Source organism: Nipponia nippon, unplaced genomic scaffold (assembly GCF_047370975.1).
Source record: "Nipponia nippon isolate SJK-2023a ecotype South Korea unplaced genomic scaffold, ASM4737097v1 scaffold_1, whole genome shotgun sequence".
Lineage (NCBI taxonomy): Eukaryota > Metazoa > Chordata > Aves > Pelecaniformes > Threskiornithidae > Nipponia > Nipponia nippon.
Genome location: NW_028262290.1, coordinates 25985655 through 26013088, shown reverse-complemented (window position 1 = coordinate 26013088; position 27434 = coordinate 25985655). Strand labels below are relative to the sequence as shown.

General features: G+C 41.1%; 1 protein-coding gene across 6 annotated transcripts; it reads left to right on the top strand.

The window, feature by feature from the left end:
• On the top strand, positions 1-27427 carry INTS8 (integrator complex subunit 8). Of its 6 annotated transcripts, XM_087749541.1 has the most exons (27): positions 1-298; positions 1864-2038; positions 5563-5703; positions 6130-6201; positions 7359-7410; positions 8417-8599; positions 9083-9190; positions 9725-9880; positions 10328-10428; positions 11885-12026; positions 13209-13279; positions 13415-13590; positions 14938-15071; positions 15708-15818; positions 16508-16709; positions 17249-17370; positions 18390-18574; positions 19872-19905; positions 20596-20652; positions 20736-20797; positions 22082-22200; positions 24051-24154; positions 25792-25842; positions 26570-26643; positions 26722-26786; positions 26890-26933; positions 27214-27427. In XM_087749541.1, the coding sequence occupies exons 1-27, from the start codon at positions 169-171 to the stop codon at positions 27328-27330; spliced, it is 2988 nt and encodes a 995-aa protein (XP_087605667.1). In that variant the 5' UTR covers positions 1-168; the 3' UTR covers positions 27331-27427. The 6 variants fall into 6 exon arrangements, 3 of the variants coding, with proteins under 3 accessions (XP_087605667.1, XP_087605691.1, XP_087605698.1); XR_015702922.1 differs by lacking the exons at positions 26722-26786; positions 26890-26933; positions 27214-27427 and adding exons at positions 24766-24945; positions 25169-25685; XR_015702923.1 differs by lacking the exons at positions 24051-24154; positions 27214-27427.
• Positions 27428-27434: the final 7 nt, after the last annotated feature.

Sequence of the window (27434 nt, the reverse complement as noted above, 5' to 3'; positions counted from 1 at the left end):
TGCGCGAGGGGGGCGGTGGCCGGCGGCCATCTTGTTGGGGCTGCCGCCTCCTGCGGGGGAGGGCGCGACTTGCGCGGCCGCGGGCGTGTGCGGGGCCGCCTGGGGCCGGCGGCGGCGGCAGCAGCAGCAGCAGCAGCAGCAGCAGCAGCAGCAGCAGCAGCAGCAGCCATGAGCGCGGAGGCGGCGGACCGGGAGGCCGCCACCTCCAGCCGGCCTTGCACGCCGCCGCAGACCTCCTGGTTCGAGTTCCTGCTGGAGGAGGCGCTGCTGGAGCAGCACCTGCAGAAGCCCTCTCCCGGTGCGTGTGGCGCGGCCCTGCTGGCGGCCGCTTCCCCCCGGCTTTGGGCGCGGCCGGGCGCCGCTCCCCGGCTCCTCACGGGCCCCGCGGAAGAAACGCTCGCTCCTTGCCCTGCGGGCCCCTTCCCTCGCCGCTGCGGCCTGCGGCTCGGCCGCTGCCTCCGCCTTCCCGGGGCCTGCTGCTGGCGCTGCCGGCCGCGCACCGGCGCCGCCTCCCTCCCGCCCTCCTTCGTCTGTTCCTCGCTCCCTCCCTCGCCTCTGGCTTCCCCCCGGGGAGGCGCCGCGGGGCTTTGCCGCCCCGGCGCTGGTAACGCGGTGGCAAGAAGCCCCCGGTCGAAGGGAGGGCTCGGGCGCGGAGGGGTCGTGAGGCGGCGGGGTGGCGGCGCGGGCGGGCCGCTGCCGGGGGGCTGCTGCGCTGCGCTGCGGGGCAGCCCCGGTGCGGGGGGGGGCGGGGGCGTCGGGCCCAGCGGGCGTGCGGCCGTGGCGACCGCGAACGCCTTTCACTCGTTTTGCGTTAACCTTCCTATTTAATAACTTCATTTCTCCGTCTTTCCGGTGTGGTAGGTGACTTTTCCTTTCGCGTATGTGAGTTTTGTTTGTGGAAATGTTGCGGGTTCTTTATTTTTACAACGTGAAGCGCTGTTTGTAAAAATCACTACAATGTGCAGTTGGTTTTCTCCCACTAAGTCTTGCTGCCGTCAGGAACTAGAGCCCTCCTAAAGGTTCAGTGCTGAAATTGCTCTGTCTGTTTAGACCTGGCATGAATACAAACCTGGTCTGATGGATTATAAGAAAGTGACCATATTTAAAAGTAGCTGATCTTTTGACAATCGTAAGTGGGAATCATCTTTTTCAGTACCTGAATACTACAAGCAGGTGGATGAAACAAGAAAACCTGGGACAGTATTGCCTCTACAAAAAGTAAATTTAAGCATAGTCAGGCTACATATTTATGCTTAGATCTTACACTGCTATTTTGCAATTAAAAATAACTATTATTACTAGTTCTATGTTTTGCAAAGTTCAATGAGAGTATAATAATTCTGATTTGTCTTCAGTTTTTCAAAACAGCTCAGAGGTACTGGTGAGACTATCTTATTGTAAGGGAGAGATTTGGGGGGCTTTTTTTTTTTTTTTTAAATCAGTCTGAAGGTATCTTCTAAATGTATTCAGAAGTACCAGCAGTTGCTTGTAAGTACATTTTAAAAAAACAGAGGAGAATTACAAGGAGGTATATATTTTTGCAACAGCTCGCTTGTGATTTCAATAGGCAACGTTTATTTTCTGGAGATGCAAGTACTGAAACATAAATAATACAAAATAGTGAAAATAAATAAAACTATGAGAGTGTGGTTACCATGGTCAAGTAAACTTGAAGGTTAAACAAAGATATGTTAATAGTCTGATTTGAGCCAGCATAAGCAACATACCCTTTGGGATTAGAATCTGCCAGGTGACAATGTCAGCTGTATAAATGACAAGGAGATAAGATCCCTCTTCATAGCTGCACAAGAAATTAATTTCTGGGCTTACAAAGAATTTGAAGAGTGGCTGTGTTTTTTGCAGATCCGCCACCTGTACAGCTGATTGTCCAGTTCTTGGAACAAGCTTCGAAACCATCCGTGAATGAACAGAACCAAGTCCAGCCACCACCTGATAACAAAAGAAACCGCATTTTAAAACTTCTTGCTCTTAAAGTTGCTGCTCATCTGAAGTGGGATTTGGATGTATTAGAGAAAAGGTATAGTCTGTACATCTTCATGCTGAAATTACTAAACTGAAGCGGCTTGAGATCTTTATTTTAACAAATGGAAATCTGTCTTGCTCCCTTTTCTGACAGTATCTTCCTTACATTAAGAAGAGTCTTGAGTGTGACAGCTGAAATGAAGTTCTGTTTTGTCTGTGAGTTAGAAAAGGGTTTTGATAAAGACGGTGTCTGTGAGCAGCTCAATACTGTTTATAATTTAGAGAGGAAGAATAGTGGGTCTTAGGCATTAAGATATGCACATGTAAACTGCATAAAGATGAATTTTAGGTTACGTTTTCTTCAGTGACAAAACTAGCTTAAGTTCCCCAGTCTGACATGCTTGAAGTTGGAGGTCTTGCTCCAGTTTTGTTGATGTAAAGCACTCCATATATCTGCAGACTAGATCACTAAACTGACTGTGGTTGAAATGGACAAAATCTGCCTTTGCGTTTTTCTTTGAATTTTTTTAGCCCAAATTATTTCAGCTGCTGAATGGTCTGATGAGACAGAACAGTTGAGAACATCTTTACTCTGGCAATGCTTAGCACATTAGGGAGCTGCACTTCAGAAATGTAAAATCTTAGTGAGGCAATACATGTCCCAGTTGTAACTTACATAGAATCATAGAATAATTTACATTGGAAAAGACCCTAAAGATTGAGTCGAGCCATTAACCTACACTGCCAAGTCTACCACTAAATCATGTTCCTAAGCACCACATCGGCACGTCTTTTAAATACCTCCAGGGATGGAGACTTCACCACTTCCCTGGGCAGCCTGTTCCAGTGCCTGACTACCCTTTCGGTTAAAAAGTTTTTGCCAAATATCCAACCTAAACCTGCCCTGGCACAACTTGAGGCTGTTTCCTCTTCTCCTATCTCTTGTTATCTGGGACAAGAGACCGACCCCCACCTCGCTACAGCCTCCTTTCAGGTAGTTGTAGAGAGCAATAAGGTCTCTCCTCAGCCTCCTCTTCTCCAAACTAAACAACCCCAGCTCCCTCAGCCACCCCTTGTATGACTTGTTCTATAGACCCTTCCCCAGCTTCGTTGCCCTCCTCTGGACACGCTCCAGCACCTCGATGTCCTTCTTGTAGTGAGGGGCCCAAAACTGAACACAGTACTCGAGGTGCAGCCTCACCAGTGCTGAGTCCAGGGACACAATCACTTCCTTAGTCCTACTGGCCACAGTATTCCTGATAAAAGCCAGGATGCCATTGGCCCTCTTGGCCACCTGAGCACACTGCTGGCTCATGTTCAGGCGGCTGTCAACCAACCAACACCCCCAGGTCCTTTTCTGCCAGGCAGCTCTCCAGCCACTCCTCCCCCAGCCTGTAGCGTTGCATGGGGTTGTTGTGACCCAAGTGCAGGAGCCGGCACTGAGCCTTGTTGAATCTCATGCAGTTGGCCCTGGCCCATCGATCCAGCCTGTCCAGGTCCCTCTGTAGGGCCTTCCTACCCTCCAGCAGATCAATGCTCCTACCAGCTTGGTGTTGTCTGCAGACTTACTGAGGGTGCGCTCAATCCCCTTGTCCAGATTGTTGATAAAGACAAAAACATTTGGCTTGCAGACGCCTTGGAAGAAGAAAGGTCTTAATTAGATAAAAGTTACATTGACTCTGAGTATGTTAAAGTTTCTTTAAAAAAAATATGTCATATTGTTTTATTTCTCTTGAGTTGATCTGAAAATCTTATGGTCTTTATGATGTTATATAGAAATTTTTGAATTTCAGAATTATTTTGAGAAAACTATATTCCTTCAGATTACTGGTAGGGCTTGTTTCTTCCTATATACTTTTATTTGTATTTCTTATTTGTATTATAATTTTTTTTTATAATGTGAGCAGTAAAAGGGCTTGGAATGAGATGTTCTTGATTTTTACCTGTGAAGTTCTCTTTTTTTGTTGTTCTGTTTTGTTCTCTCCAAATAATATTTTTGTCATCTGTTAAGCTATGTCATATTTATCTGCCTTAGTGAAGCATTGTGCGGTGGAATTACTGCTTGCCAAAGTACCTTTGCAAGATACTGCACAACTGCAGAGAATGAATGGAAACCTTTATTGTGGTTAGTTGTGAAAATATTATATGGTCAAAAGTATCTGGTATACAATAGGAGTTTTTTAATATATACTTCAGCTTTGAAAGCTCACATATGTAAATGTGTACAAGGCTTTTTTATGGCTGTTTCCCTTCTTGCAGGAGGAATTTATGCTGACATTTATTCATGGTGTATTTTTTGTCAGTCACTACCTTTACTTCTAAAAATGCAGGTATAATCCTGACTCAAAAATGAGCCATACTGTATGACAGTTCTGGGTTGATTCTGGGTTTTGATAGGATTGTTTTGTCCATCTGTGGTGAGCTTTTGAGAACCAATCTGAAGTCATTTCAACTACTAATTTATCATTTCTATATAGTAGTTACAGTTCTTGTTCTGTTAGCTCATGAAGCCTAAGATTGTTCTTGATTAAGAAACATGCTTTTGGTTTTTAACTGATTATACCCAAAGGTTAAGTCATGGTAGTTAAAAAGGAATAAAATAACAGCTTGAGGCCAGCTTTTTTCTAAAACTTCTGCCTTTATAAACAGTTGAGTGATGTTCTGCTCTTGCCAATGAAAACAAGATTCCTGGACCTCACATAGTAAAACCAGCATTTGTTAGTTTAAAGTGATAGCTTGATAACAGACTTGGCGTCTGATATTACACAAGACCTAAAATTTGTTAAACAGGAATTCTGCCTTTAATTGCTAAAAGTGTAGTTGCCCTGGTTGTTTTCAATGCTGGTTGCAAAGAATGCAAATTTTTCACAGAATCAAAGGTACTTCGGCAGTAGCTGATCACTTCTGACTTCAAATAATGTCTAAATCGGTAATAGTGTTTCAGTTGTGATAAATTATACCTCAAAAGCTTGGAGTGATGCAGTCCAGCCTGCATGTCTTCTCGTTTTATCAAGGAAGGTTCTGTCCCAGCTAATGTATATTTTACATAATGCAGCTTGCAACGCTCTACAGTGTTCTATTCCAGTACCTAGTCTTAACTTCACTGTTTGCTAGTGGATGCTGCAGAAAGGGAGATAAGCCCTAATAGAACAGAGAAATGGTCCCTTTACATGAGTGAAATTCCATTTGCAATGGAAACATGGTGGTTTACCTTCTGGAAGTATGATCTGGAAGTTCTCTGAAAATAATTTCTTATTAGTTGGACCTGCTGCTATAGGTGACTGGATTATTCTGGGGATGTCTGTGTGGACTGATGCGGCGGTGCATAGTAGTAGTTCAGCTGTCAGGGCAACCTTCCACATTGGCTTAACTGACGCTGCTAATACTGGTACCTGCTTTACATACCCGATCTAGAATGCCATCTGATACAGAGCATTTCATTATGCTAAATAAACATACTACTCTTACTTCCATGGGATGTTAAGTAATACTATAGTACTGAATAGTAGTCTATATTACTTAAACGTTACAGGAGTAGGATTACTGTATGGAGTATCTGATTCTTGTTTTTTTTAATAGCTTGTCTGTTCCTGTACTGAACATGCTACTGAATGAACTTCTGTGTATCAGCAAAGTTCCCCCAGGAACTAAACATGTGGATGTTGACCTGTCCAGCTTACCTCCAACCACTGCAATGGCAATACTACTCTACAACAGATGGTAAACTACTTTAAGGCAATAGTCTTAAACTCATGATAGAACAAAACAATGTTGTTTTTCTGTCTATATACTTGTACATAGAAGGAGAAAGAATCTAAAAGTAATAATAATTTTGTGGTCTGTAGGTAGGTTATAGTGAGGAGCTGAGTCTGAAAAGCAGTTCTACAGCTGGCTTTGTTCCCTAAAATATAATCAAGGCAGTGGTTTGAACTGTCACCTTATAAAGAAAAAAAATCTTGCTGTCTTTTAGCTTTTTACGGACATAAGAACATTTCTTAAATACTAGATGTGCTGTTGAGTGGAGGATGTATTCTAATGGTATAATGTATCTGAAAGGGTAAACTGATATTTTCAAGAGGCATGTAATCTACCTATTACACTTCTGAGGCTAATACCATTCTTTGCTTAATTTTCTCCCCTATGTAGGGCCATAAGGACCATCGTTCAAAGTAGTTTTCCTGTAAAGCAAGTGAAACCTGGTCCACCCCAGTTAAATGTGTAAGTTACAGGTATAATTCATTTGGACTTTGTGTGTATTTTGTAATCAGAAATTTAATTTCTAATTGGATTAAATCACGTTAATAACATACAGTTGCCTAAAATGGCTAGTTATAGCATGGAAAACTTGCATTTCTTTCAAGTATATTCTTATTTTCGTGTCAGACATGCTTGATATGTATATGTACTTGTCTGTCGTTCCATTCTTTTAATATATTATAATCTCTGTGACTTCATAGAGGCATGAAAAAATCATGCGAAAAAGGGAGATGGCAATTTGCCTGGGCAGAATGCATATTCTGTAGTTTAAACACAGTACATTTCTTGCATCCTGTTTTAACTTAGAGTATCTTGCTTAATACAGTTGTATTATAGCAATTTGCCACATTATGTATGATAACCTGCAAAATGAAGTCTTTCCACTTGCTTCATTAGGCAATAAATTGTAATTTAAAGTCAGTATTCATTTTGAATTCTAGAAGTTGTGTGGATTTAGTTACAACGTGTCCTTGGCATTGACTTTTATGTTATAGAATTCCAATAAAGTTGGGAGTATCTCAGTGGTACTTTTCATGTGTTTTATGTTAATTTTGTACTCCAGCATTGGGCCATACTTGTTTGAGAGAGTCTGTTAAGTATGTTGATTAAAAATACCACTACTGCTTCTCATTTTACTGTAAATCTTGTATTGTCCCTATATGTGTCAGAGTCTGATCCTGAATCAAAAAATTCTGTGTGGGGAAATAATTTAAAAATACTTGTAATTTTTACATAAGCACATGAACACACTTCTGCCCCTGGCACATGCTTGAGAAGAATTAAATAGTGAAGCTTCAAGACACTTGAGGCTGTGGAAGCTGATTTCATGATAGCTTTGCTAATATTAACAACCTGATTTTTAAAGAAAAAAGCAACGGAAACTTTGTAACTTCCATTTTATTGAACTACATTCTCATCCAAAACTATCTTTTCATTATATAATTCTGTATTTCAGATATAGATAGATGAGAACAGTCAGCGGTCTTGCATAATGATGTTTACAATGTAATTAAGCAAAACTTACTATGAATTAATTGTTGTTGTCTGGAACATGAAGTAAAATAACATGCAGGTTTGCTTTATAATTGAAATTTTGTCGTCTTCTCTGTGTTTTCCAGGATGAACCAGATGCAGCAAGAAAAGGAACTAACTGAAAATATTTTGAAAGTGGTGAGACTTTTTTCCCCTCTTATATTTGCTTGAATTTACATGTAAATACGAACGGACAAGAAATAAGCAATTGCATTGCAGTTTTATTGGATTCAGTACATTTACATTTGCCACTTTTAGTATTTGCTACACAGTTCCACTGTGTGCATTTTGGATGGCGTTGTCTCTGCACTGCATGTGGTGTGGGATTTGTTTTCTGTGATTGAAGTATTCTTTCATCAGCCCAGCCTTGGAGCAATACACATCGAGCAAGCCTCTACAAAATCAGTGTGTGATTAGTAATTAAGACAACACCATGCTTGAGCTGCAAAATCATATGGCAGCAAAATTCAACACTTACTTAAAATGGTTTTTTAAAAAGGATTTAGTACCTGAGTGTTTCCTGTATGTAGCTTTCAACAGAATGCTAGTTGTGCCTGAATTGTTTCCCTTTGAGAGAGGCAAGAAAAGAGGAAGAGCAAACCCTCTACTTCCATAAGTAGCCTAGTTCATTTTCCTACCCTTGTACTACTTGGAATCAGTTAAATAATTTGTATTATACATTTTCTACAATTTTTTACTTTTTCATATTTTTTCAAATAGGTGAGCATAAATGATGTTTAACTGTTTTACCAATTGATCAGATTTTTTGAAAAAATCTTGATGTTCACATAGAAGCTGGTTTTGTTTCAGCTGTGAAATAATAACTTAAAATTTGCATGACTTAATGCTCCAGAAAGGGACAAAAAGGTGTAGGTGAAACAGAGAAAAATTATTTGTTTTAAGTGGAAGTAAGGGTTTAATCCTGTTTCTCTTGAGTACTTGAAACTGAAGTAGAAGTCACAAATTTCTTATTGTACAAGAAATACAGGAGCAGATTCTACATAGCAATAAGACAGGTGTATAAGGACAATTTTTTTTTTTACTATCCTTTTACTGTACTGTTACATTTCTAGTGTTAATTTAAACCCAGAGCTAAACTGAAAACCAAGAGGTTAATTTTTTCAATGCATTTGAACTATTGCAGTTGAAAGAGCAGGCTGCTGACTCCATCCTGGTCCTAGAAGGAGCACTTAAATTGAACAAAGATCTTTATGTCCACACTATAAGAACTCTGGATTTATTAGCCGTGGAGCCTGGTATGGTGAATGGAGAAACAGAGAGTTCCACAGCTGGACTGAAAATCAGTGCAGAGGAGATACAGTGCCAGGTACCTTACATTCTATACTAAAGCTTTCAATTTATATCTATTTCTTTAGACAAAGTGTTAAGTAATATTTTTGAGATAAATTGCAGTATTTTTCTGTTAATATTTCCTGTGTTCTTTTTTTAATGCAATGAGATACTGACTTCATTTTTACATTATTAGAACTTTTTTCAACACTGTAAATATAGTTGCTTCCCCCTCCTCTGGAGTAAACCAGTATATGACAAGGACAGCTTATTGCATTGTTCTTAACGATTACATGGAAATCATTCTGTAATTTTGTAATGCTTGTGCAGAATTACTCATACCGAGATCGCAGTTAAAGAGGAAACAACTGAAGTATGTGGGGAAAGGTGTGTCAGTACGTTAGATAAAACTAGGAATAGTTTAAAGTATGTGTGAGGTTTGAGCTGAAATACTTAATCTTGACTTAAAATGTTATATAAATTTCCAAGATAACGTGTTTTATATCAATGCTGTTTGCAGGTTTGCTATGATTTGGGTGCAATCTATTTTCAACAAGGATCTACAAATGCAGCTGTTCATGAAAATGCTAAAGAAAAGTTTTTCAGAACAAAGGAGTTGATTGCAAAGGTAATAAGTGTTTTATTAGCATATATGTTCAACTCTTCTAAAAACTCTTCTAAAAAAACCCATTGTATTGATGCAAGAAATGCAAAAATAACATCTCCAGTGCTAATATAACTCAACTGAACAGTACATTCTGTCCGTTATGGTATTTTGATTGTGGTGATGTGTTTTTGAGGAAGGTAACCATACAGAACTTCCTATTCTTTTTTTATTTAACTTTCCATTGGAAATCAGATTATGTTCTGACCTTTTTAAAAAATGCAATGCTTTAATTTACAGCTAAGGTATGCTTCCTTTTTATTTTGCTTCATATTTATATTCCTAAAACTGCAAAACTCTATTTAAATAAACAACACATGGTCTGCACTGTAAAGAGCACATATAAAAGTATGCTATTTAAAAAAGAAAGTGTGTATGCGCACATTCTTTTGTTGTTTTGCTGTTACTTGGGGAAATTGTGAGTCTCTGTGTTTCTGAATTAACCTTATGTTTCATAATATTTTGGCCACTAAGATTTGATTAACTCTTACTTTTCAGAATGGTTCATCGTCACTTCATTTCACTATCGATGAAGAACGGTTAGCTGGGTACTGTCAGGCTTGTGGAGTTCTTACCTCATCTTCTGATGATGCTTCTCAACAGGCAACTCCCTATAGTCAAATCCATAGCTGTATGAAATCTGGCAACTATCAGGTAGGGTACTTAACCCATGTATATTTGAGGGTTTTTTTGTCATTCTATGTGGATGATTCCACCTGAACTGATAGGGATTTCAATAAATTAAAGTGTTCCAGCTAGCCATTAACATTCTGTTTTAGAACACATATATAGGAATGATACATGTTAGATTAAAATATCTTGGATTCCATACAATGTAAATAATTCCTACTAGCTGATGTGTGGAATTTTCAGGCAGAATCTAGTTCTTTGGGTTTCAGGGAATATTGCTGCTGAGATGTGGAAGTTTTTTTTCTTTGATGCTCTGATGCTAGAGAACTTTTTTATTGTTTGGTCCCTTTCCTGTTGTTTAATGAATTTTAGTATTACGTATGGGTGTAAGCTGCTTCTGTTAAGATAAAAAACCTACTCTAATCTGTATCTTTTGCATTATCCATTGACTATTCTGTGTTTGTGTTATAGGACTTAGTGAAGATATTCCTTGAAGATAATCTAACCCTCAGTTTACCTGTTCAGTTCAGACAATCGGTGCTGAGAGAACTCTTCCAAAAAGCTCAACAAGGGTGAGATGTTAAATAAAGATCTGTTCAGTGATGATGAAAAGCAGTTTTCATGAGTTTTGTGTTTTTCATGGAAAGTATGCAAAATCTTCTAACAACAAATTACTTGCATCCAGGAAACTTCAGCCTTTATTTCTGTTAGCAATAGTCTAAACTACATCTTCCACCTAAGGAACTATGTTGTGATGTATCTCGCTTTGGCCATATATGGGAAAAAAATTAATGAGTATTAATACTTACATGAATTAAAAAAAAAAATCAGTAAAGTGGTAAAACTCGTAATTGATCATATATATGTGTGTGTCTGTATATACAGAATTTCTGACTAAGGTAATGCCTCTTTAGAGGTCTCCTAAACCTTGAAGTCAAAGCTGGTCAGGCTAACCATACTAAGCAGTAATATTGCAGGAGAAGCATTGGGAACACTGGCAGTGTAGTTATCTGTGATTATGAGCCTTGTGTACTGCTGAACTAGCTCAGGGCTGAAGGATTAGTATGCTACATTTATAAAAAGAAAAAATTTATAATAAGTGGAGAGAATTAGGCACGTTACAAGAGCAGCTTGTGGATGGGTCCCAACTGAGAAATGCTGAGCACATGGTCACATCCAAAATTCAACCTTCTGTGGAACATAAACACTTGAATCAGGGCTCTATGGAAAGTATCTCCATATAATCATGATGATGATTTTTCTCTGAAGGGAAGGTGCCTACAAGTATTTCAGTTGAAGAAGTGAGAGAGGCTCAGTTTTACAAACACGTGTGTGAGGAAAAGGAAGAATCGATGGTGACAGCCTCTTGTGTAAGAACTTAGTAGTTACTGAATTCAGCTTTCACTTCAGTGAGAGAGGAGTCAAATAAACATCTCTTAGAAGAGGATCTTAGAGGCTGTGGCTTAGCACTGTGTAGGGGTGTTTTCATCTCTGATATGGCTGATACAGAGCGCCTTCAGTGATGAGCACTAGACAGAGAAGGATGGAGGAGCATGACTCTGCGATCTAGTTGAGTCACACAGAGAAGGATAAAGAGAAGGAAGCCATAGGCTGTGATTATTTGTTTTGATTTTTGTCCAATAATTGTGTATTCTGAGGTGAATAAATACTCCTGAAGTCTTTTGGGCTGTCAGCCATGCTCAGGGTATGCTTGCCAAGAAGCAATGCACCGTTGTGTCAGTTGTGCTGACGCAACTCTAGTTGGAGTTCCAGTGGTGCTCAGGCTGAAGCAATAATGAAGTCTGCGTGTGAAACAGAGCTGTGGGCAGGGAGGGAATTTTCTTTTTAAAAAAAGTGAGATCCTGGGTAAGCTTAAGTAGATCCTGAGTAAAGTTTTTCAGAACGCGGTCTTGGACTGAGGCATGTGCTCCAAACTTGTCTTGGGATCTGGCAGCTGGCGCTTTGCCGTGATACCAACTCTGTGTTTGTCAGAGAAATTCTGTGATCTTTGGTTTTGTGTTCTTGCAGGAATGATGCTCTGGATGAAGTTTGTTTCAAAGTCTGTGTGTGCAACACAGTCTGCGATGTATTGCAGGGCCGAACAATTGATATTCAGTTTTGTCAACTGTTCCTGAAACCCAGCAAAGAGAAAATAGACTTCCTCCTTGAGGTAAGAAATTATCTGAAATTAGAAGGGGAAATGAGATATCTCCTTCCCCATAGAACTGTATTATTGTTGCAAGTGATGCTCAAATTTCTGAAGCAGAGAAAAATACTTTGTAAGGTAACTTCTCAAACATTATTCAACTTCTTTGCAGTTAGTACAATTACACTCTATGGGGTCACTCTCGCATCTATTCATAGCTCTGTTTCCGTCTGTTGGGGAGGACCCAATGTTGACCTGTTGCTTCAGCTTGGATTTGAAATTGCTGTGATTCCCGATGTCATTAAATTATATAGAGATATTGTTGAACGTTTGTTTTCAAAGGAACAAAGAAACAAATTCTCCAAGACAGAGAGAGATATTAGAAGAAGTATCTGTTGAAGAGGACCACTTTCCCTTACCAGCTTTGTTGTGAAAGTTTGCATGTCATGAAATGATCCTGAGTTACTGTATGTGTGAGGTTTAAACTGTTGCCCTCAGTGAAGCTTTTTAGGAAACTATTATTGCTCAAACTAAACTTGCTCCTTCTGTTGCTTTGCTGTTATTTTCATACCTTCTTTGCTTAATTTGAGCCTTGTCTTTTGCTTGTCTCTTCAAGCATGTGGCAAAAATTGACTTGACAGTACTATGTACTTCAGAGCAAGTAAAAGCTGTTCCATCAACTGCTCGTATTAGGACTTAAACATATTTCTCAAAAAATATTGTTTCTTGCAAGCTGGCAATTAAATTCAATTATCTAGTTATCTTTCAGCTACTGGGTTTTTTTTTTAAACCTGTTAGTCCTAGTGAGTCTTATGCTTTTGCACTTAGAAATGTTGGTTCATTTTTAAACTCATGTAAAAGGGCTTTGTTTATGTACTTAATGATCTTGTGAGGCTGACTGATACTGTAGCACTCAACGTCAGCACACCTGAATATCAGAGGAATAGGAAAAAGGAATGTGAATTGTGTCTGAGGGAAGGTAACAGTTGTCTGAAACAGCCTCTCTGGTGTACAGGTTGAAAGAAACTCTGATCCATCTGTGATGGCTACAGTGTTTATCAGATAACTTTGTGGCCTCCCTTGAGAGCGACGGTTACTGCCCGATACTAATTGTGAGTCAGAAAAAGGGGGCAGTAACACTGTCTGTAACTATAAATATTTTGAGTTCTAAGGTGCTGCTTAATTATTTACTGCTTTCTTTCCCAGGTTTGTTCAAGATCAATAAACTTGGAAAATGCTTCCGAAGCACTGAAGAGAAAAATGGCAGCATTTCTCAAGTATGTACCCATATTGAGATAACATGAATTTACACTTTGAAAGCAATGTAATACAGCACAATAAATGTTTTGAGAACTTATAACTGGAAAAAGCAGCTTCTTCCTGCTCATGTATTAACTCCTTTATTTGTTTAGAAACTTGTGTTTGGGTTTGGAAGATCTTCAGCTTGTCTTCATGATTTCGTCTCATGAGCTGTTCATAAAACTTCTGAAAGATGATGAGCGGAAGCTACTCATTGATCAAATGCGGAAGAGATCTCCTCGAATCAACCTGTGCACAAAACCTGTGACTTCTTTTTATGATATCCCAGGTAATTTTCACAGTATTTACATTAACTTATATGCAGGCAGTTACCTGTTTCCATGCTTGAGGTTACTATGTGCAGGTCTGTTCTCAGAAAAATTTGAGAGAATGTTTTTATCATAGAACGCTTTGGCATGGAAGGGACCTTTAAAGGTCATCTAGTCCACCCCCCCTGCAGTTGGCAGGGACATCTACAACTAGATCAGGTTGCTCACAGCCCCGTCCAGCCTGGCCTTGAATGTTTCCAAGGATGGGGCATCTACCACCTGTCTGGGAAACCCGTTCCAGTGTTTCACCACCCTCATTGTGAAAAATTTCTTCCTTATATCTAGTCTGAATCTATCTTCTTTTAGTTTAAAACCATTACCCCTTGTCCTGTCGCTACAGGCCCTGCTAAAAAGTCTGTCCCCATCTTTCTTATAAGCCCCCTTTAAGTATTGAAAGGCCACAATAATGTCTCCCTGCAGCCTTCTCTTCTCCAGGCTGAACAACCCCAGGTCTTTCAGCCTTTCCTCATATGAGAGGTGTTCCATCCCTCTGATCATTTTTGTGGCCCTTTTGGGAGAGAATACTTCCCATTTTTAGTTGGGTCAATGTCCTACTTCTTCGAAGGCGGCTGTTATTTGCTGGTATTTTGCTTGCATCTCAACTGAGTGTAATAGGTACGTTCAAATGAATGTGTCCTAGCTGACCAAGTGGAAGAGAGGTGTGGCTGTTGGTTTGAACCAAATCTGGCTGTGGCAGCTGTTCGCAGAAGGGGCACCCTGCCTCTGGACTTACACCAGCACTAATGCGTCTGTGACAGTGTGGGGAGCTGGACCAGGAGTACCATCTGGATGAAGTTTTAAACCTACCAAAGTAAAACCCAGATCTTTTCAGCCAGTCCATTTCCCAGATATAGTTGGCTGGCTGTGCAGCTGCACAAGTCAAAGCTAACATAAGAGGTGCCAGATGGTGATTGGAGCTGGAAAGAACTTACCTTTTCAGCTCTAACACAGCCTTGCATTGACTTAAGCCAGTTGTGAAAATGCGTATTTTCACTAAGGCAGTATAGGAACTTTTTTTTTTTTGGTGCAGATCTTGAACCTATTGCTTCATTGTAGCAAGGGTAAGGGAATACTCAGAGCTGCTGGTGTGAGAAAAGGGTCATTTGCAAGCAGCCCTTTAGGTCAGGGGAGCTGGGAGGCTAGCACAAGGTGTTTGTGGAAGGGCACAAAAGGATGTATGGGACCTACAAAAGCATTGATGTTTCTGCTGTTCTTACTGTGTTATGTTTAAAATGTTATATACTAAAGAAATGTAAGCATCTACATTAAGAAGGAATGTGCTGGAGACCTGATTGCTTTTCTTCTAGCTTCAGCAAGTGTCAATATTGGCCAGCTTGAACACCAGCTCATATTGTCAGTAGATCCTTGGAGGATTCGACAGATCTTAATTGAGTTGCATGGTATGACTTCAGAACGCCAATTCTGGACAGTTTCAAATAAGGTAATTTATTTCATGTGGTCATGAGTGAGTGATTCAGGGACTGGTTAGGTATCATACTGCAGTGAACATTAAACATTTTGTCTTAGACCCTCAATGTGATTTTTTTTTTTTTTCCCCCTCTCTCTGCATAATGCTGTTTCTATAAGAATGACACCTATCTAAACTCACATTGTCTATGAAAAGTATTACAACAAAATGTATAAGCTTTGTTTTAAGGAATTACTGACTGTATCACAAGCTTTCCTTGTGAGAAGACAAATTTCTGTAGCTTTTGCTTTCAGTGTTCTGACTAGTCAGCGATATTATTTAAATTTAAATTCCTATCATTAGAAGCGGGGAGCAGGAGAGAACAACAGATTTTTTTTGTTGTTGTTAAATAAGGATTTCTTGTCTTTTTTGGTTTTGGGGTTTTTTTCCCTCCCAATTATTGCATATTCAGAGTATGAACAAAGTAGTGTAGCTAGGCATTTTTATTGTACTTCTGTATGAGCAATACGTTACTTCTGTAAAAATGAAAGAGTTGGCACTTAGATGTCAATCACTTTCAATATTTGAGTTTTGTTTTTAATGTTTTAAGCAGTGATGTGAATTCTAAAACCTGTTTCTGTGCAAATGTCCTATGTATTTCTCTCCCAGTGGGAAGTACCAAATGTTTACGGCAATGTTATTTTAGGAATCAAAGACAATCTGACTAGGGATTTGGTCTACATCCTTATGGCGAAGGGATTACACTGCTGTGCAATTAAGGTGAGCAAGCCATCTGAAGTTACGTGTGAGTTAGTCTGGGCAACTGAGTTTTAACAAAACTGAAAATATGGAAAGCCCTTTTTGAGAAGAATTGAAAAAAAATTGGGAGGTGAGGGAGATGTAGTAACAAGCTCTGTGTGTCATATAATGGTTAAATATTTCTGTCTCACAAAGTTCCATCGGTAGAGCAAAGATAATGGCTTTCCAGGGAGTTGGGCCTGGAGGTAATTTCATTCATACGAAGTTTTGATTATGATGTACTAAATCATGTTGCATCTAAAGCCAGTGGTGATTTGACTTACTGATATGAAGTGCTGTTCTTTTGGCTGTTTTACATAAGGAATTTATTGGAATGCTGTTTTGCCTTGTAATTGACAATACTGTAGTTTGCTAAACCAGAAGGTAAAACCAAACCGTACCTAATATGCCAGTAGTTACTTCTGGTATGTTTTTGCTTAAACTTCTTGTTTTGTCTGAAAAATCTGGAACTGTTGGAACTGTTAAGCTTAACAGCAAGTCCAAAGGACTCAAAAATGTAAACAGTAATTGTGAGATGCTTGGGCAATGCTAATGACAATGGATGCCGAGGCTGGTTCAGCTGGGATAGAGCTGAACAGCACATTAATTTTTAGTCTTTTCCCTTATGAATCCATTATGAACCATTAATTACAGGAACCTCTTTATTGCAGGATTTTGTCCATGCGAAACAGCTTTTTGCTGCTTGCTTGGAGCTCGTGACAGAGTTTTCTCCAAAACTCCGTCAAGTCATGCTGAATGAAATGCTACTTTTGGACATTTACACTCATGAAGCTGGAGCTGGTGTTTCTGGAGAACGTCCTCCTTCTGATCTTATAAGCAGAGTCCGGGGATATTTGGAAATGAGAGTACCTGGCAAGTACATTGCTGTCTTCCCTGGGACACTGTAAAGCACAAAGCTTTAGCAGAAGGAAAAAAAAACAAACTTTGTATTGTAGATCTACTATTTAGGTGTATAATTGGAAAAACAATAGTGAAGTTTGACACTGGTTTCAGTGAGTCTTTAGAAGTTTGGTTAGTATTTAGAAGCTGGAAACAGCAACTTCGTAATGCCTACGTGTTGCTAAACACTGACGGTTTCTGTTTAGTGCCACTTAAAGGACTTGAACAGGGTAAACACGTCTGCATTTTCACCTGAAAAGTTTTGCTAGTTGTTAAAGCAGTCCACACAGCTTCACACTGAGGAAGGAATGTAGTACTGTTGTGGTTGGAGGAAGCTGTTGTTGCTCCTGATTTTCAGAGGTGAAGTCTCTTGTAGGGCTAAGCATCGTGTTTTTCTGTGATAGATATGGAACATGGGTAATTAGAGGGAATGTGTTTTGCTTGTTTTCGAATAATGCTGTGTTTTCTCAAAAAAAAAAAAAAAGTTAAGCGAAGAATGCCTTTTCTTCCAGATATTCCTCTTCGACAAGTTATAGCTGAAGAATGCGTTGCCTTCCTGTTAAACTGGCGTGAGAATGAGTATTTGACCATGCAAGTTCCATTACCTCTGGTTCAAACTAATCCTTATGTGAAGGTAACGAGTGTTCAGTCTCAAAGCCTTGTCAGGCTATAATTGACTTTTTCTGTCTCAAGAGTGTCGGGTTTTGTGACTATAATGAATTAAGTCTGGTATAGAAGACAGCAGGGCTAAGCAATAAGTGTATTTGACGGTTGACAAAGGACATGGAGGCTGTGCTGCAAAAACAGATGAAACTGCGTCTTAGGCCTTGTCGGCTGCCGGCTGAGGTTGGTTCCATAAGCATCAGGCACGTGTGGTTGTGATCCATAAGCTGATTGGAACCTGTAGCACTTCCATAAAGGGCTCTTCTCTCAGCTGGAACTCAGCCTAGATTCACACAGGAGGTATGAGAAGTGCACAGATCTCAGGCTTCATGTCTGGTTGTTTTTCTGTTCCTAAGACACTTGTTTTCCAGGTGCACTGTAATGGTTCCATTTCTGAACCTAACACCAGTGTTGAATTTCTGGAGATATTCAAGCACCACCTTTTTTGAAACTTTACTTTCAAAATGGTTTTACAGCAATGTTTCTACTTTAAAGTCAGGCAATGAAGCTGAATGCAGATCATATTACAGGATAGATTAATTTTTGGCCTGCTCTGCTTACCTGGGGTATTTCCTGATTTCCATTTTGAAGTTCAGCTTTTTCTGAATAGCAGAGGGTGCCAGTTTTGGTTCAGATTAATTATTATATGGAAGTGAAGAAAGTTCTAGGGAGCCAGTCTTTAAAACTGTATTTTTTAGTTTTTAGGTTTTATGCAGTATATTTAAGTAGAGTGTAAAGCTTGTGTTCTGGAGCCTGTAGTAATGAAATATGCCCTAAGGAAACTAATAAAGGGAAAAATCCTCTGTTGTTTAATTCCTGTCTTCCAGGTTCCTCATCAAAGTCCTCTGCTGCAAAGTTTAGTCACGTTGCTTTGTAGTTTGTAACTTAAAATCACTTCCTTAGCCACTTTAAATGCCAATAATTCCTTTGCTGTAGTCAGGATTCAGAGGAGCGGTAGTTACTGTATTTTTTTTCTCTTGCATTGCATAGCTGGGACAGTTGCTGGCTGCTACGTGCAAAGAACTTCCAGGTCCCAAAGAAAGTAGACGGACAGCTAAAGACCTTTGGGAAGTCGTTGTACAAATCTGCAGTGTATCCAACCAGCACAAACGGGGGAATGATGGCAGAGTGAGTTTGATAAAACACAGGGAGTCTACACTAGGCATTATGTACAGGTGTGTTTTCTTAAATTATTTTTAAAGATTGTTTGAATTTTATACTTGACCCTGTGTTCCCTTCAAAAATTGTCTGGATTCCACTAGCAGAGTGGTGGCAGCAGCTAAAGATCTCTACTGAGTGAATGCTCACTGGTGGTGTTGGTTATTAGCGGTGATGTGTTGACTTTCCCTTTCAGAGAGAGAGAAGGAGCGCGTGGGATTCAGGTCAACATACAGATGCCAAAGCATATATGCCTGTGCTCCCATTATAATCGGTGTAGTTCTTCCAGTGAAGTCAATGGCATCTAGAGGGCAGTTTAGCTGACTGACGGGAGGTGTCTGCTTTACATCAAATAGAATTGCTCTGCAGACTCCAGTGACTGCATCAGTTAACTACTTTTATTAAACACCTAGCTCACAGCATAGGTGTCTACACTTAGCTATAGGTTTCTGAATCTAAAGCTAGATGTTATTCAATCTTGAAGTGAAATTCTAGTTCAGCTGAGCCCCTGGGGAGAGGGAAAGAAAGAAAATATTGTTGACTGGAGTAATTTCACTGTCAGTTACCTAACCTATGCCAGCCTTAGCCTTAACTGATTGATTGATTGGTTCAGGACTGATTTTGTAAGTGTTTTCAGCCTATTCTTAAGTTCAAGCCTGATTATAAGTTGCCTTTTATGGTAAATTCTGGAATGTATGATTATACTGAACAGCTTTCCATGTTAAAAACTTGGAAAAAGTGCCTCTGTCAAACTATTGACTGTTTCTTTGCCTTTCTTGAGCTAATCAGGTTAATGTGTGCCTAAAGGCCAGCTGCTTTTGCTTACGCTGCTGTGGGATGGGTGGAAGAGGGTATGTGCTCGGTGTATATTTCGGCTGCGTACTCTGGCAAGGAAAAGGAAGCAGTACAGGTGTGCTCTAGGATACTGAACGTTTTCTGACCCCCTCTGATTCATACAGTAAAGGGCAGTGACCCTGTTGTTATTATAGAAAAGAAGCAATGAAACCTTTTCCAAACAGGCTGTGCTTGCCTAGATTGGTATTATGGTGACAATTTCTGATCTGGCATGACAAGGAATCAATTATTTAACCTGTTTTAAATGTAGAAGTAAAACTTGCCAGTGAGCGTATTAAAAGTGAATGACCTGCTTGAGCGTTTTCACTTTTATACCTTGCATTTGTAAACTTAGAGGTTCAGGAGTATTTTGGTGGGTGAAGAATTTGCTTTACTGACTTTCGTTTCCAGTGTATTAAGTTTGCATATATTCTTTGCTGTGGACGATTACTTACAAGGATATTTGTGTCCCTCATTTAGGAGTGAATTGCTGTCCTTCATCAAAAAGCTTCGGGTAAGTTACAGTGGCCTTGAGAATGTGTTCGCAACCAGAACTTTCTTTTGGTATAATATTTTTCTGGACTTTTCCTGTTAAAGTCAGAAAATCTGATAGCTATACAGCTGTTTTATATGTCTGAAGAACTTCGGAATTTGCTATACCTGCCATACAGCAGTGTGGAAAAAAAATTTTAAAAATCCTGAGTTCTGACAGTGGAGATCTATTAACATTAGGAGTATATTTTGTGCCAGCTATCATGAAGTTCATTTTATTCCAGCTATCACGAAGCAAAGCATTCCTTTTGGAGGGAGAAGGAAGCTGCTACTTGCGTCGTAACTAAGCAGCAGAAGTAAGAGGAAGGGAAATTGTTTTATACCTTGTGGGTTTGTAAATGTATAGAAAGTTGTAGTATACCTAGCTTAAGTTTAAGGCTAGGCAGTAGTTGCAGAAACAACATAAAGATGTGTAAAACCTAAGTAAAGTTTATATCCAAATAGTTATTCAGGAAAACCTGAAGTAATTAAAGACTTCCTACAGAAATTTGCTCACAGTGTTCCTGCGTTGCAGTATTCTTAACAAAATATTGCCCTGTTTCAATAAGAAAGTATAATGATGTCAGAACTTCTTACACAGCTCTAAAGCTTAGGGAAAGAAGTGGAGTTTTGTTAGCTCATAGGAATACTTTTTTTTTTTTCTTCCTTACAGGAACCATTGGTTTTAACCACAATATTGTCCCTGTTTGTCAAGCTTCATAATGTTCGGGTTAGTATATATCATGAACATCTTACTTGGTTTTCTTGAAGTGTTTCTTTCTGTAATGCCTCTTACCATCTTTCTCCTCTTAGGAAGATATTGTGAATGATATTGCAGCAGAGCACATTTCCATCTGGCCCTCATCCATCCCCAAGTAAGATCATAATTAAATATACAATTTTCAAAATATGCGTTCACGTAGTTGGTTTGGTTCCTGTTACTGTGTGTTAGTTATTGTATGTTAGTGTGAATTCTGCCATGTAGGGGCATCACTGACCCCCATTCTGTTTGCGGGTGGATTGGTCTGATTGCGTGGAGGTTTTTGCTCCTAATTTGATGGTCCTGATGCAGCTGCTGGTAGAAACAGAGGGGTGTTTTAGCTGCCTGCTTTACTGAACTATATCATAGAATCATAGAATCATTAAGGTTAGAAAAGACCCTTAAGATCGAGTCCAACTGTTAACCTATCACTGCCAAGTCCACCACTAAACCAAGTCCCTAAGCACCACGTCTACCCATCTTTTAAATACCTCCAGGGATGGAGACTCAACCACTTCCCTGGGCAGCCTGTTCCAATGCCTGATGTAACTATGTGAACTATATAATATTTTAATGCAAAATAACAAATATTTTTTTGATGTGTGTTTGAATAATTGCCAAAATACTAAGTGGTATATGGTAGGCATTGATATGTTCTGGCTGGATTGAACTGTATTTCTCCAATGAAGTTTAGTGAGGTTCTACCCTACAGAGCCTCTGGTTTAGATTCCATGTATGCATCAAGAGAGATGACTCTCATGAGAGAGAGAGAGAGAGCGTGTAATGCTTAGTGTGGTTCATCTGTCTTTAATTGGTCTGGTTGAATAGTCTCATTGTTACCGACTTAGACGTCAGTGTATATTATAAAGTTAATCAGAAGAAAGTAATTTTCAAGGTTACCAGAATTTAGCAGTAGGGTGAGAAAAAGCATGTTTTTAAAAATGGAGATTCCGCATGAGCTTTGGGAAAGACTGCCCAAGCAATGTGCCAAACCATTCCCAGCCTTCCTTTCCAAGCTAGTTCCACAAGTTTCCAGAGATTGCTGTCTGTGGCCATTTATGCAGATGCTGTGATAAACTTGTAGTGGTTTCAGGTGTTGTCTTCAAACTTCTTTAAACGGAAAACATATATTCTCGCACGAAACCCTTTTGTGGTGTCAACTGCAGATAAAGTTCTGACTTTTTGTCCGAGCCTGTGAAGGGGGTATTTGTTCTATCAGATTTACTCTATTGAAACAACTCAACAGTAGTCTTAGTTAACACTAAATCTTTCCTGGAGTTATTTTTGCTTGACATTTAATGCAAGGTGCTTTGGACTTAAGCTAGATGTGAAATCAAATTACTGCTTAAAAAACCAAAACAATAATTTAGGAATTATTTTTCTTCCTTTTTTCCTTTAGTCTTCAGTCAGTGGACTTTGAAGCTGTGGCTGTTACAGTAAAAGAGCTAGTCAGCTATGCATTGACTATCAACGCAAACAACCACTTCTGGTTAATTATTCAAGCAGATATTTATTTTGGTAAGTGAAACCAATGTCTATTTTTAGCATGTGTGTAGGGGTACCTTGCTTCTCTGAGATTTGCTTGACATAACCTTCCTTGTGTTCCCTCTTGTGAAAAGAAGCTTAAGTGATATATGAGTTTAAAATCTTTACATGCAGTTGTATAGGTGAATTTGGGAGGTTGTCTAAGCCCACAGAGAGACTGAGCTTTTGATGGGTCATGCGGACTTGCTTTTGGGGTAAGGGAAACTTTACTCTAAGTGTCATCATTAACATCACTTTTTTTTTTTAGTGGGTGCAGTTGGTCCTTGAGTGGTATATTGTGCAAACCCCTGGCATTCGAGTCGTATTAAGTGGATGGAAAGTTGTGTGAATAGTGCTTGCTTTTAAATGTGGAGATCAGCTTCACTGGAGCAGAAGACGAGCACAGTAGAGAGGGTCTGTTTTATATAGGGAAGTATCTAGGATTTGTAAATGAGGAAGCATGAACTTCTGATCTGGTATTGGTTGTGATGGGAAGCTCTTTCCTGTTGTTCTGTCCTCGCCTGCCACTTTCCCAGTACTTATCCTTGCTCCTCAGCTGAGAGCAGCCAGCAGAACTGGGATATAAATTCTTGCAGCTTCTGGGCACCATGACGTGCACCCAGACTGTACCAGGGCAGCGGTTGCCTGGGGAAGCCTTGGCCAGCTCTGTGATACTATGCTTTGTTAAATTATTCCCCAACCTAGAGTCAGTTCTTGGGGCTTGCTTTAGAGTGTCAGTAGAGTAGAGAGGTAGGTGCTGAAGAATGAACTTTCAGAAGATAGCCAGACAAGTACGGTACTACCTGGTGTATGTCCCAGAGAAGGACGTGGCCATAGCCATCCTCAAAGGTAGCTCGGCATTTCTTCCACTTAAATTATCTGTTGAGACCAGTCTAGTGAAATTTAGCAATTTAAGCCAAATTGTTCTTTTCTGGCAGTAAAACAGGATGTGTGCTGTGCCTCTGCCATCTACTTGCTGGTGCTTTGGGCTATTGCAGGAGGCAAGGTGCATGTTTCCAAATCTCTTTTTTTTTTTTTTTGCACTGGGAGGATGTCTGTGGTGTGCTGTAAGATGTAGTGCAGAAATCCTAGCCTGTTGCTTCCAAAGGAGACAAATTTGTCTAGAAGATGCTTCATAACCCTTGGGGTGAGGGGAGGGGTCTTAGTCTTGTGGTTAGGGCTGTCACCTTGGATATGAGGGAGTGATTTGAGGTGTTAAACTGGCAGTATTTACTGCTCGTACAAAGTGGAACAACATCCCAGGAGGAGGATGCTTACGTAGGAAGCCTCAGAAGCTGGTACCTGAAAGAGCACTCCCGGCATGTGTCGGGTCTGTATTTCAGAAGCTGTGTGGACAATCAGACTGCTCTCACCACAGAGCCCCTGAAAACTGTCTTCGTGTTGGTTCAGTAAGGACTTACTGGGAGTAAAACTGGTGCTGAACCATGAGATGGGTGTGGTGGCATCAGCTGGCCCTCTCTAACTTGCACCAACTAAATTCCTTCACTGCCACCCGCGTGCGGAGTTCAGGGAAGACAAGCTGCTTTTCTGCTCTAAGGTTGATGGATTTAAGATCAAATACCTGAAAAGTAAAAAGTAATTCTCAAAAGGCAGAACTTTGCCTGTGTTGCTAGTTTTCCTGATTGTGTAGTTTTCTGTCTGTCACTGGTTTACTGCCTCCTGTGTGTCTGTGCTTTTCAAACAATGATATGCAAGTCACCTTCCCAGTAGAATTCACCTATGAGATGTATGTATCTGAGTAATTCTATAAACAATTGATCTGAGTCTTAGAAATAACTGCTGTGTTTACTTTTAAGACCTTATTTTGCCTTTTTCCACTGCAGCGACGAATCAGTATTCAGCAGCCCTTCACTATTATCTACAGGCAGGAGCTGTGTGCTCAGACTTCTTTAATAAGATGGTGCCACCAGATGTGTACACAGACCAGGTGAGCTACAATGGGATTTAGATGTACAAAAATATCTCTTTGGATCCAGTCAGCATCCTAATTCTCTGTAGAAACAAAACTGCTAAACACGCACACGTTGGTGTAGCTTGTAAGATTTTATAGCTGATGCATTTAGGGATATGAATCCTCATAGATCCATTTTTCTTTGCTTGTTGCTTGAAGGCCATAGAAAATCTGAAGCTTCCCCTTTTGCTGAAGCACAGAAGGCTTTTCTGTTAGTTCGTAGACTGAATGTGCAGAGCTGCCAGCTGGGAAGGCACTGGTGCCGGACTCCGGTGCAGTAGTGAGCAAATGAAAAAGCCAAGGGCACACACATGGCCGTGCGGTGTGGCCGTCCCCCAGCTCGTTGCGCGGGGCCACACCGTGTTGGGCGATGCTGGGCGGGCAGACGAGCTCAGGGCAGCGCAGCAGTGCTCGCTCTTCCTCGCTGGCTGTGCTGCAGCGCTGGCCCGAGCCTCCAGCCCGCTCCCGCCGTGCTTCTGGTGCTGGTATCACACAGATGGAGCCTGCTTGCTTCCACCCATGGTGCAGACAAACGTAAGCGTATTGTCTGAACACTTCTGAAATATTGTCTGCTCTAACTAACGCAGCTGAGGAGCGGGAGCGTGGACCACATCAGCAGGGAGATCCAGACAACGTTGGCTCCTTCTCACACACCCCCGGTATTGGTTTCCATACTCTGACAGTGAGCAGGGCTGTGTCGCAGCGCTGTGCAAGGTTGCCCGGAGATGGGTGGGATTGTAACTTACCGTTGTCAGAGCGTGCTGGAGGTATGGCGCTGTGCGTGGCAGGGACCTGGGTGCTTGGCAAGTTGGTGTGACGAGCGGCTAGGCGCTGGCAAGTGGCCCATGAGTGAGAACCCCTTAATCACTGGGTGTGCTGGGGGGAATCTTCAATCCCCGCCGCAGCATGTTCCGCTCCAGTCTTGCAGCCGCTTAGGCCTTTATCCAGGCATTTGCCTTGTTCATTAGGCAACCACTGTGTTTCTTGTAGGCTGCGTCTCAGTAGGCGATAGGCTGGTCGTGCCCGCCCAGGCCCAGGGAAGGAGGTTATTTTCATACGCTGTCCGATTGCTGCTCGTTTCGCGTTCCCGTACGTACGGCAAGGGCGAGCCTCAGGCAGCGTCTGGGACCCTGAACGTTCGCAGCCCTGTCCAGGCCGTGCCCGCTGCCTGGCCGCAGCGGCGCGGGAGCCCCGGCTGGGAGCACGGTGCTGTTGGGTGGCGGCACTGCTGCTCGTCGCCACGTCTTTGCCCGGGGGTGCGAGCTGTTGTCCCTGGGCCCACTCCCTCTGCCGGTCCCACCCGGGTCAGGCCTTTTCTGTGGGCGGCAGGAGACGAAGGCGAAGCTTTTTAAGGACCGCAGCCCGGCTCTCCAACCAGAAACCCAGCGCTTTGTTCTGTAGCACACGTTGTGCTCTTGTGAAGTCTGCGAAGGGATGAAAGCGCCGTTGATCAGTGGATGTGCTAAAACCCAGGAGTTGTTGGGGGCGCGTTAGAAGAACGTACATGGTTATGTAGCTGGTCTCTTGTATTTAAAAAAAAGAAAAAAAAGCATAAATTGCTGTTTGTGTTCCAATACTAGCATTTCAAAACTTGTGTTTTAACTGTTCTCTAGGTGATAAAAAGAATGATCAAGTGTTGTTCTTTACTCAACTGTCACACCCAGGTAAGAGTTGAAACATGGACATTTAGGAAAACATTAGTTTATAAATATTTTGATGTTTAAGGGGGGGTGGTGAACTTTCTGAAAAGTAAAACTGAATCCAGTTGCATTGTTCCTTTTAAATGTAATTGCAATAAAATAGATTGTGTTGTTACTGTTGCTTCTAGGACACTAAAAGGACCCAAATTAAGGAGTAAATAAACATATACTTGGAAATGCTGTAGAAAGTAGTAGTCTGGGGGAGGTTGTTCCATTTTTCTCTTAGAATAGAGGTGTGTTTGGGGGGTTTTTTTGGTGGTTTGGTTTTTGGGGTTTTTTTTGTAGAGTTGAGGGAGAGTCCAGTATCTGTGGGGGGGTGCTGGGAAGCTGGCCATGTTCTTCGTGGTAGCCCTGTGTGGCCACTGTTCAGTGGGATTGCTCCTTCTCCGAGAAGTAACAAGGCTTTTATTGACCTCTGAGTTAAGAGCTATTAAATGCATTTAGAAACTTGGAAGCCAAGTCAGTCCCTGGGTAAAAGGGTAAAAACCCTTTTGCTTCCCTTTAGCTACTGCTGTTGATTATTGCAGAGTGAGTTGCGTACGCTCTGGAAGTTCAGGTGCTCAGAACTTGCTACAGGAACCAGGAGTTGGTTGGGCTAGGAACGGGGTGGGATTACTGAGGGCTTCTGTGGAAGATTTCAGTTTGCGGGGAATGAAGGCTGTGAAAATCACCTGTGCGCCTTTCCTTACAGGTAGCCATTTTATGCCAGTTCCTCAGAGAAGTAGACTATAAAACTGCGTTTAAGGCACTGCAGGAACAAAACAGGTAAATGGTACAACAAAACTTATAAATACGCATGCACAATGTGCGCGTTGGGTAATCTAACCTTGTATTCTCTTTCAGTCACGATGCCATGGATTCTTACTACGAATACATCTGGGATGTCACAATTTTGGAGTATTTGACATGTATCCTTTCAGTAGAATGCCACTACAGAAAGCTCACAGTGGATGTCCGTGGCTGGAAAAAGCCCGCTTCCTACCCGTGTGTCTTTTCTTGACCCACCCTCAGATCTCCACCACAAAAGAGGCGAGACGGACAAGCGGCAGATAGCAGTAAGCGAACACAGGGTGCTTGGGGGTGTGGGATTTCCTCGCTGCGTCTGTCCCTCCCTGAAACCGTCTTTGAAAAGAATCGCCACTTGCCGTTTTAATTTTGTTGCCTAATTCTTAATATTGAGTCTGGATGCTGATGTGAAGTTGTTGGTTGAGGGGTGGGGTGGCACCGCATGTTACAGAAATAAATCCCCCGTTGAGCCGGTGCTGAAAATGCCTTGTGATGGAACAGCCCTACTGGAATGAGTGGTGCTAGCGCTGTCTCATCTTTTGTTTCAAGATAAAAGCCATTGGCCAGACAGAGCTGAACGCCAGTAATCCCGAGGAAGTCCTACAGCTTGCTGCGCAGAGAAGGAAAAAGAAGTTTCTTCAAGCAATGGCAAAACTTTACTTCTAGGCTAACGCTGGAAGACTGTTCTAAAATGTGTGGAAGTGGAAAAAAAATCTTTCAAGACTTTATTATTTTTTAAATTCATTTAAATTTTTATACAACATTTACAG